Genomic DNA, 11,442 nt, shown 5'->3' on the forward strand with positions numbered 1-11,442 from the left:
GTTTTGTGTTGGAGGGAATGCAATAATGTTGTCGATGATAACCCAAATCATCGAAGGCAAAGGATGGTATTTCTCATCCAGAATTCGATAGATGTCTTGGAAGAGCTCAGAATGTTGATGATGTTCACGACACATTTGTCGCGAGATTTCATGAAGATGTAATCGATCGGCGATGACATCAAGTCAAAGGAACGATGATGTACACGACACGAACTCGAAATCAAGCTTGTTGTTCAAGGCGAAATGATATGACGAGGAGAATCGATGTAAGCTTAGCTCATCATCGAAAGTGGTGCTCCAGGAATAAGGACCAGGTAGCACAGTTAAAATCATCACGATAATGATATAGCCAAACAGGCTAGGAATGACGTGATCGGGTACAACCCATAAGTAAAGAAGATTACTAAAATTTGTTGAACCGTAGTGCGGACTCGGTTCACTATTTGGTGTTCTCAGTTGATGACAACCCAGAACCCAGGAAAATTGGAATCAGAACAGTTGATGAAGAACCCATAAGAAGTTATGCAGTTCCATGATATTCTCGAGATACCATAGTGTAATACTCGACGGTAGAGCAGAGTAGAGGGTGGACACGTGAAATGATCTTCAGAAGACAAGCACTTCATCTTGTCTGAGAAATGGAATCAAAGGAGAACAATCATGGTCGGAGCCACAGTTGCAAAGGATCAATTCACAGATACCAGATGATATTATATCAAGGAAATAGTTATTATTTCAAGAAGCTTCCATGATAGGATTTACATCGTGTCCATGGGCATGAACACAAAGTTCAAGGTCGACTCCCACTTCTCAAATGCATAACCTTTCATTCACTTCTCTTTTTCGAAGAGGTTGTAATGTTGAAATTTTATCTAGGAAAATACCAGAAGAGTATGACTCGTGAAAGCTTTCGAGTTCACACATATTAAGGAAGGCATAGGTTCAACCCATCGGGGCATCGTGAAAACATATACCACAAACTTTTAGGAGTAATTAACACAAGCTCGAAAGTAGAGCATGGTTGTCAAAGCAGGGGATACAATTTACCAAAGGCATTATGTATCCGATGAAAGGCTCACAAGTTTAATGAATATGAAGGACGGTGTCGGACAAAATCCAACAAAGGATCTGGTGGTCCATGAGGGATCTGATGTGATGATCGGTACCCAACCAGAAGAAAAAGAATGCAACGAGATCAGAAGATAGAAGCAACTGACTAACTCAAAGCTCAATTGCAAAGGAATTATGAATTCCAAATCAATGGATCAGAAGCAACACTTTGATTAGGGATGGATAAGTCGAATAGCCATAGGGGTGCAATTGATGGCAATTTGATTGGTCGCGAGCCAGCTCATGTTCAAAATGACGTCTGATCTTCAAGGATGAATTCTAGGATTTGATTGAGGATTGCGAGCATTCACAACTTATTGAATCAATGGACTCAAAATGATAGTGACAAAGAATGTCAATAAGATTACTAAACTTATGGGATTAACCATAATGCAAGCAAGCAAGAATTTCAAGAGCAATAGGTTGTTGAGGATTTTTGGAAGATCGAGTGGTATTTCGAATGCTTCTATGAAATACATGAATATTGGGAATGAGTGGATTCTCGGTAAGTGCGAGAAATTATCCATAGGGATATTCAGGTTGCAAGAACTACAAGGCAGTAAGGACAAAGTATTCTCAAAACAATAAAAAGAATTTCAGGGTATCTTGTAATAACAAGATCAATAGAGAATGATTGTATGAATGGAAAGTGTATGTGGTTATCCATATGGTTTATCGATGGAATGGAATTGCAAAAGCGATGGCACAAAGTCTCGGGAGAATATCTGAGAGTATTGTCAGAATCTTCTGTTGAAGCATTCGATCGTTCGGACCGAGGGGCTCTCCGGGAGAAAGTATTTACGAGAACCTAGAGTTAGAGTTGTCAAATCATTTAACCCGAATAGGAGAGAGATTAGAGTCCCAGAGTATAGACGAGGAGTAAAAGATACTAATATCACCCAATGGCGACGTGGGCCCATGGGCCGCACAGCCAAGTTAGTAAAACAATTTTCATCGACTAGACTCAACTTCGGTCAAGGAGTGTGGAAGGAGGATTCCTACAGGCAGTCGGCTCTGATACCAACTAGTGACACCCCTGATTCAACCGTACACTAATCATACACGCAAACGTGTACGATTAAGATCAGGGACTCACGGGAAGATATCACAACACAACTCTACAAATAAAATAAGTCATACAAGCATCATATTACAAGCCAGGGGCCTCGAGGGCTCGAATACAAGAGCTCGATCATAGACGAGTCAGCGGAAGCAACAATATTTGAGTATAGACATAAGTTAAACAAGTTTGCCTTAAGAAGGCTAGCACAAACTGGGATATAGATCGAAAGAGGCGCATGCCTCCTGCCTGGGATCCTCCTAAACTACTCCTGGTCGTCGTCAGCGGGCTGCACATAGTAGTAGGCACCTCACGAGTAGTAGTAGTAGTCGTCAACGACAGTGGCGTCTGGCTCCTGGGCTCCATCGTCTGGTCGCAGCAATCGAGTACACCAAGTAGCATCGCATCGCATAATCCTAACCGATGATCCTCCCCTCGTCGCCCTGTGAGAGGGCGACCACCGGTTGTATCTGGCACTTGGAAGGGTGTGTTTTATTAAGTATCCGGTTCTAGTTGTCATAAGGTCAAGGTACAACTCCAAGTCGTCCTGTTACCGAAGATCATGGCTATTTGAATAGATTAACTTCCCTGCAGGGGTGCACCACATAACCCAACACGCTCGATCCCATTTGGCCGGACACACTTTCCTAGGTCATGCCCGGCCTCGGAAGATCAACACGTCGCAGCCCTACCTAGGCACAACAGAGAGGTCAGCACGCCGGTCTAAATCCTATGGCGCAGGGGTTTGGGCCCATCGCCCATTGCACACCTGCACGTTGCGAGGGCGGCCGGAAGCAGACCTAGCCTAGCAGGCGTTCCAGTCCAATCCGGCGCGCGTCGCTTAGTCGCTGACATCACGAAGGCTTCGACTGATACCACGACGTCGAGTGCCCATAACTGTCCCCGCGTAGATGGTTAGTGCGTATAGGCAAGTGGCCAGACTCAGATCAAATACCAAGATCTCGTTAAACGTGATAAGTATCCGCGAACGCCGACCAGGGCCAGGCCCACCTCTCTCCTAGGTGGTCTCAACCTGCCCTGTCACTCTGCCACAAAGTAACAGTCGGGGGCCGTCGGGAACCCAGGCCCACCTCTACCGGGATGGAGCCACCTGCCCCTTCAGCCCCCAACTCCGAACAGTATCATAAGTAATGTAACAGTATAAAGTATATCGCATATGCCCGTGATCACCTCCCGAAGTGATCACGGCCCAGTAGTATAGCATGGCAGACGGACAAGAGTGTAGGGCCACTGATGGAACACTAGCATCCAATACTAAGCATGAGGATAGCAGGTAAGGTAACAACAGTAGTAGCAAGGACAAGCTATGCATCAGAATAGGATTAACGGAAAGCAGTAACATGCTACACTACTCTATTGCAAGCAGTAGAGAGAAGAATAGGCGATATCTGGTGATCAAGGGGGGGGCTTGCCTGGTTGCTCTAGCAAGAAGGAAGGGTCATCTTCAATGTAGTCGAACACACGGACACCGACAGTAGTCTCGGAGTCTACCGGAAAGAAGTAACGGAGGGGGAACATAATAAATAACAGAGCAATCAAAGCAACACAAAGCATAACATGGTGATACGCGGTGCTAGGGGTGACCTAATGCAGTAGGAGGTGATACCGGCGAAGGGGGAAAACATCCGGGAAAGTATCCCCGGTGTTTCGCGTTTTCGGACCGGTGAACCGGAGGGGGAAAGTTGCATGTTTGATATGATAGGGGTGTGTGGCGGACGAACGGGCTGTGTAACCGGATTCGTCCCGAAATTCGGAGACACTTTCATGTACAAAACATTTTCATCTGATATATGATTTATTTTATATGATCTTCTAAGGTTTTAACAATATTCTAAAATTTCTGGTTTTGTTTTAATTCGAGTTGACCAAGTCAATTTGACTAGTCAAAGGGGAGGTGGTGGCCCACATGTCACAAAGTTAAATCTAATCTAATAAATAAAAACTAACTTGATCAAATGGGGCCATATATCATAGTGTAGCAATTATACTAACTAGTATGATTAGGCCTAATCTAATTTGAACAGTCCGGCCAGAGGCATAGCAAGACTCACGCATGTGCACACATGCACCGCACAGGACACTCGGCCATGGCTACGGCCAAAACCGAGGCCCAAGAGCGTTCTGTAGCAGCAAAAGGCAGCGGCAGCTGTGGCTATGAGCAGCAATGGAGTGGGGCGGCGCACAAGCGTGGCGGCGCGCACGCACGAGCGGGGCGGCGCGGCGCACGCCGTCCCCGACCCCGGGGAGGACGCGAGGTGGCGGTCTTGTACGCGTCGGACATCGTGATGGCGCGGCGGGTAACGATGTCCGATGGAGTTCTCTGGTTTCGTCGGGAGGCGCTGCGCATCGTGCTTCTAGACGAGCGTGGTTGCACAGTCGACGCCCGATTTCTCTGGGAAGGTGAGTCCGTAGACATCGGAAATATCATCTCGTTCCCCTGCCACTTCGCTAGGGTTCGAGATCGAATTCCGGCGCCGGTCGCCGGTGTTGTTCGAGCGGAAGACGAGAATCGAGCGGGGAGGCCTGTGGCGTGCGGTGCGGGTACGTTTCCTCCTCCACTGGCAGGAGGGCCAGGGCTGCTGGGGCATGGACCGGTCCACCAGGGCCCTGATGGTCGACACGTGGGGCAGACGAGATCGGACCGCCATGATAGACCCAACCCTAGGGTTTCCTTGTGCGCTGCAGGTATAAAACCAAATCCTGAGCCCCCGCCCCTCACTTTCGATCTGAGCAAGTGCTTGTCTCACTTCTGGGACGCGCCGCTGGGGGCTAGATCTAGGGTTCCTCAATCCTTCAGCTGGTGGGAAGGAAAAATTCGTGGAGATAGTCGTTATTTTGCCCAAGTTGTGGCATCCCCCACACAGATTCCACCGCTCGATACGCTTGACAAAAGCAAAATCACCATGAGGGGAGAGGGATTTGGTGCGGGGCGACATGGTCGTGGGGCTGGGCGCTTCGATCGTGGCCGGGGACGCGGCCATGGCCTTGACCACCACGTCTGGAAGCGCAAGACGGAGACGGGGGACTCGTCGACACAGAGAGCTTCGGGATCTAGAGATGCGGGATCGGAGAAGTGGGACAAGGCGGCCGGAGGCAACCAGGCTGAGCTTCTTCGCCGGGAGCGGTGGGGAGCGGATGAAGGGGACACGAACATGGTCCGCACCCATGGGAAGAACACCACTCCTCCTCGTACGCAAGATCCTCCTGCATACCCTGGTAATATTGCTCCTCGCCCTGAACCATGTCAGATCTGTAATCTGACTGGTCATTTCACTACTAGATGCCCGCAAGCTGTGTGTGATAGATGTAAGAAGAAAGGTCATTTGCATGTGGTATGTGCTGAGTTCCTGCCGTGGGAGTGTTTTCCTATGATGTGTGCGTTCCAAAGCAAGGGGCAGGGATTCTTCTATATTCCTGATTTTAGCATTGATATGCAAGCTAGGGAGAGGATTTTTAACGTGATTGTTACTATAACTGAGGGGGCTGCTCCGACCAAAGATATAGAACATGAATTAAGCATCTATGTGGGACAGGGGTGGAGATGTTCTGCTAGATTTTTCGCACCTCAAAAATTTGTGATGAGGATGCCTAATCCTAGGGAAGTGGATCGTGCTCTGTTTGTGGAAAATGTGAGACTAAAGCAGTGTGGAGTTTCAGTTAAGTTTTCTCCTTGGTCTGAAGATATTGAATCTGAGGGCCTGTTGGAAATTGCTTGGGTTCGAATTGGGAAGATCCCTCCGAACAAGAGATGTGATAGGACGGTGGCCTATGTGGGTGGATTAGTGGGCATTACTCTTGAGGTAGATGTGTCTACTATAAATCGTTCTTTGTCTGTTAGAGCCAAAATTGGATGTCGCTCTGTTGATCAGTTGCCTGCTACGGCGGAAGGTGTCCTGGGGGGGCGTTTCTATAAGTTTACCTATGAGGTGGAAGAAGTTCTTGTCAGGAATCCTGTGATCAAAGACCCTATGGAAGTGGAAGCGAAAGATGCACCTACTAAACCTGGTCAGACTCCTAAACGTAAACGAGCTGATCAGGAAAAAGAGGAAAAGCAAGCTGACATCCCTGAGAGTAGCAGAGATGGTGCTGGTGCTCGTGGGGGCAAGACCTGTCGTCTGTCACCACAAGACCATGACCTCTCAGAATCATCTGATAGTGAAAATGATACATCCCTGCTTATTGAAACACTGGCAAAAGAACATGAGATGGCTGGAGGAGGAACAACTCTGGATACCTCACGCTGGATGGTGGCTATGGAGACTGATATACATATGGCCCCGCTGGAACATGTAATTGAGCCTAAAGATGTGCAGGTAAATGATATACCCGCAACTCGTCGTTCATTGTCTTTTGATGTTACTGGGGATAACTCTGCTTGGGTTGTGGAGGTGAATGGTGACGTATACCCAGATCTGAAGACCTCAAGTGACTACATGGTACAGCTTCCTCTTTCTGATCACAACGATGAGATCATCCTCACACCTTCCCTTGCGCCTGAAGTGGCACTAAGATTCAGCAAGCGCAATACGCAGGGGGGACAGGAGCATATTGAAGCTAAAGCTATTAACCTGGCTCAGAAGAAGAACCTGGAAGGTAACATCAGTATATCTTGCAAGAATTCTTTTGGTGCTCTTTCTGATAAAGAATTAATGTATAGAGCCACTTGTATGGGGGTCAAAATACCTGATAATGATTTTACATGTGTGAATGTGCTTAGAGAGCTGGATAGGGTGAAAGAAAATCTAGATAGTAAAAAGAATATTGGGGACAATAATACTGATATTGAGGATGATATTTTAGTTACCAATGGACTAGGAAAATCCGTTCCTACTAACTTGACCTGGCTTGACCAAGATGAAACTGTATTTGAACAAAAAGCCTCTGGTAAACTGAAGAATAGGAGACATAAAAAGAAATCTGCCGTTAAGCTCTCTAGGCCTGTGACTAGGAGCCAGAATAAGGCAGTATCCTCTGAAGATGTGTGTTGTAGTCCTGCATTGCCTCCTGGCAGGACTACTAGATCTTATTTTCACAAAAAATGTTCCAAATGAGAGGGCTCATTTGGAACTGTAGAGGGGTAGGCAAGAAAGGAATGGCCACCTGCCTCTCAGACATGATTAGTGACCATTCTCTGGATTTTATTGGTTTGCAAGAAACTATGAAGGAACATTTTACTCCTAAATGCATTAGGAGAATTGACCCTTTTGGTCTTTTCCATTGGGAATGGATTCCATCTGTGGGGAAGTCTGGTGGCATCTTAGGAGGAGTGAGGCAAGATACTATGGAAATCACCTCCTGTACAAAAAGGAAATATGTTTTGCAGTTAAACCTGCACGATAAGAAGAAGAAAGCTGATTGGGGCCTGCTGGTGGTCTATGGGGCAGCTCATGAGGAGTTTAAAGAGGAATTTCTAATAGAACTGGCTGCTAGTTGTAGTAGCATGACTGTGCCTTATATTGTAGGGGGTGATTTCAATGTCTTGCGCCATGGTGATGAGAAAAATAAAAAGATGCAGAATAATAGAGCTACTGACATCTTCAATTCCATCATCAATGCCTTAGCCTGAGAGAGATTTATATCAGTGGGGGGAAATATACTTGGTCTAATAACCAAGCTCACCCTACCCTGGAAAAACTGGATCGCATCTTGATGTCTGAAGGATGGGAGGATCTGTTTCCTATGGCATCTGTCAGGAAGTTGGTTCGAGAAATCAGAGACCATAATCCTTTACTTCTCTCTGATGGAGAAGAGGGGCGTGAAGCTCCTAAGCCTCGTGAGTTTCGTTTCAACATTCCTTGGATTAAAGATGAAAATTTCCATCCTACTGTGAGTAGGATCTGGTCGAGGAAAGTGCACTCCTCGGACCCTATTGATATCTTAAATATCAAACTTAAGAGGTTTAAGAATTACTTTAAAGGGTGGTGGTCCAACAAGTATGGTCATGACAAGAGAAGGAAAGAAGAGCTCAGGTTGGAGTTAGCCTTATTGGAAGAATTGGAAGAAAATGGCCCCCTATCCCCTGAGATGTACAGTAACAAAATGGATATTAGTATGGAACTGCATGAGCTTTTGGTGAACGAAGAGATCTTTTGGTTGCAGCAATCTCATGAAAGATGGCTGCTGAAAGGGGATCTCCATACTGACTACTATCATAAGATTGCGAACGGGCGTAAAAGGAAAAACACGATCCATTCCCTGAAAGTTGGGGATGTGGAAATAGAAGGGACTAGTAATTTGATTGCTCATGCAACAGAGTACTACAAAAACCTTTTCGGACCTGCACCCGGCAATGAGTTCCATATGGATCCTGATACTTGGACCATTAATGAAAAACTTGATGAGGAGCATAATGCTGATTTGTGTCGGGTCTTTACAGAGACTGAAGTTAAGGAAGCTCTGTTTGCTATGGCACACAATAGAGCACCCGGGCCGGACAACATTCCTGTAGAATTCTATCAGGTGTGTTGGGATATCGTGAAGGATGATATTATGCTCCTGTTTGAACACTTTCATAAAGGGGAATTGGACGTACAATGCCTTAATTATGGAGTGATTACTCTTCTCCCCAAAACCGCGGGCGCAGACAAGATTCAACAGTTCCGGCCGATTTGCCTCCTGAGATGTCCGTACAAACTTATCACTAAGGTCCTAGATAGGCGAGTTGAAAAATATGCTGATAAGCTCATAAATAGGGCCCAGAACACTTTCGTGAAAAAAAGGAACATCATGGACGGGGTGATGTCTCTGCATGAAATTCTTAACTATACTCACGTGAAAAAGAGAGTGGGGGTGATTCTGAAACTTGATTTTGAGAAGGCTTACGACAAAGTCAATTGGGATTTTATTCTTGAGTGTCATAAGCTCCGAGGCTTTAACGAAAAATGGTGCGGGTGGATTAGAAGTATCCTACACAATGGGACTATGAGCATTAAGTTGAATAACCAAGTTGGCCCTTACTTTCAAAGTGCGAAAGGGGTCCGGCAAGGTGACCCCCATTCCCCTTTCCTGTTCAATTTAGCTGTGGACTGTTTGGCTAAAATGATTACAAATGCCCAAAAAAGTGGCCTGATAGTGGGGCTGGCCGCTGATTTAATTCCTAATGGAGTAGCAGTTCTTTAGTATGCGGACGACACCATCATATGCCTGGAGCATGACATTGACAAAGCTGTTAACTTGAAAATGCTTCTCCATATTTTTGAATTGATGTCTGGTCTTAAGGTGAACTTCCAGAAAAGTGAGATCCTCACTGTGGGAGGCGATGATAATGTGGTGAAAATGTATGCAGACCTATTTCGTTGTGAAGTGGGCAGTTTCCCCATCAAATATCTAGGGATGCCTGTCAGCTATACCAACCTTAGAAATTCAGATTGGGAATTCATTGTTACGAAATATATGAAAAAATTTGAAGCCTGGATAGGCAATGCAGCTTCGATGGGGGGGAGGCTGACCTTACTGGACTCGGTAGTCACCCAACTATCCTTATATCATATGTCTATGTGGCTCATGAATAAAACTTTCATTGAGCGCTTAGACAAACACAGAAGAAAGTTTTTCTGGCAAGGCTGCAATAAGAAGAGGAGGTACCATCTGGTTAGATGGGATAGGATCTGCAGATCCAGAGATAAGGGTGGCCTGGGTGTAAAGGATTTACACAAGCAGAATGTTAGTTTGATGGTCAAATGGTGGTGGAAACTAGAGAACCAAACGGGTATGTGGCAAGATATTGTTCGGGCGCGTTACTTGACTAATAAATCTGTGGCGTCGGTAAAGCCCAGTTTTTCTAATTACCCCTGTTGGAAAGCCCTGCTTAAAGTCAAAGATATCTATTTGGTAGGTAGGAAAATTCGTTTGGAATTTTGTGACCTTGTTAGAGTCTGGAAAGATTCCATAAACGGGTTGAGTCCTTTTCAGACCCTCTACCCTTTGCTGTTTGAGATCTGCAATAATCAGGATTGCACTATTGATAGTTTCAAGTATGTGGACGTCCACTCTTTCTTTAGAAGAAGACTCACCCCTGAATTATCTCGTCAATGGGAGGAAATAAACAAAATGATCAATAATATCCAGTTGAGTCAGGGTGTGGACCGGGTCTACTGGGGGCTTAATAGCAATGGCAAATTCTCCACTAAATCTGTGTATAAATGGCTTGAAAACCCTCCTAGTGGTTGCCATTATAGATTGATTTGGAGAGCCAAGATCCCTCTCAAAATCAAAATCTTCATGTGGCAACTGTCCCAGGACGCTGTGCTCACTAGACAAGTTATGAGAACGAGGAAATGGACTGGGAATCCCACATGTTCTTTCTGTAATGAGTTGGGAAACTCCCAACATCTGTTTTTTACTTGCCCTGTTGCTAAAGTGATCTGGAGATGCGTTGGGATGGTTCTGGGTACTGAGATGTGCCCGAATAGCTACTGGCAATATTTTGCTTGGTGCCACACTTTTCTTCCTGATGGACAAAAGTACTATACGGTGGGCTTGGCTGCTGCTTGCTGGGCCATTTGGCTAGCTCGAAATCGAGCTACATTCAAAAAAAAGATTATCAAAACGCCTTTTGAGATTGTTTTCTCCATGTGTTCTTTCCTACTGTACTGGACAGGACTGCAGGAAGAGGAGGGCGCCAAGGAGCTGCGAAGCGGTGCTGAGATGATCAGGTCGAGCACGATGCGCATGATGGAGATGTGCAATGCGGCGAGGGTGGCGATAGGAGGAGATTGAAGGGCTGCAATACCTCGTTGGCTGGAGCTGGGCGACCGTACGATCATGTGGTGGCGTTATGGTTCTTTTGCGAATGTCTCATGTCTCGGTCTGTAGCTAAAACTTATGGGTGTTTGCCGTGGATATTCGGTGCTGTCTAGGTTTTCGCCCCATGACATTCGTTTCGATGGCGGGCGAATGTAGTGGGTTTCCTGGCAGTGCCCGGACTCGCTTTACCTCTTTCCCTCCTCCTGACATGTGTCTGAACTCTGTATTTCCGTTCATTTGCAATGGAAAGGGGTATAGCCCGGTTCGAAAAAAAAGCAACGGAGATAGCAGTAGAAGGGAACAACGACTCAACAGCAAGAGCATCAGCGTAGGAAAGCAGCAGCAGTAGCAGTACAAGGTGCAGCAGCAGCAAACGACAGCGACGGCAAGAGGGTTAGCAGGTAAAATGATCAGCCGCGGCCAGAGGAGGAGCAGCAGCAAAAGCCAGCGGCTATAGCAGCGTGCGGGCAACAGGCAGGGTCGTGGTTGCGAGGGCGGGCGCCTTG

At 46.3% G+C, this 11,442-nt stretch overlaps 1 protein-coding gene across 1 annotated transcript; it reads left to right on the plus strand.

The window, feature by feature from the left end:
• The first annotated feature begins 5,562 nt into the window (after positions 1-5,562).
• Positions 5,563-11,193, plus strand: LOC147964771 (uncharacterized). Its single transcript, XM_087531298.1, has 2 exons — positions 5,563-6,784; positions 10,791-11,193. Exons 1-2 carry the CDS (start codon positions 5,563-5,565, stop codon positions 10,907-10,909), a joined length of 1,341 nt encoding a protein of 446 aa, XP_087387424.1. The 3' UTR covers positions 10,910-11,193.
• The last annotated feature ends 249 nt before the right edge of the window (positions 11,194-11,442 follow it).

Source organism: Triticum urartu, chromosome 6A, assembly GCF_056163025.1.
Source record: "Triticum urartu cultivar PI428250 chromosome 6A, HENAU_Tu73, whole genome shotgun sequence".
Lineage (NCBI taxonomy): Eukaryota > Viridiplantae > Streptophyta > Magnoliopsida > Poales > Poaceae > Triticum > Triticum urartu.

Bases quoted from the DNA above. Each gene is read 5' to 3' on its own strand.
- LOC147964771 (XM_087531298.1), top strand. From the start codon at position 5,563: ATGTGTGCGTTCCAAAGCAAGGGGCAGGGATTCTTCTATATTCCTGAT. The intron at 6,785-10,790 runs GTAACATCAGTA...TGTACTGGACAG, and splicing joins TCAGAAGAAGAACCTGGAAG to GACTGCAGGAAGAGGAGGGC.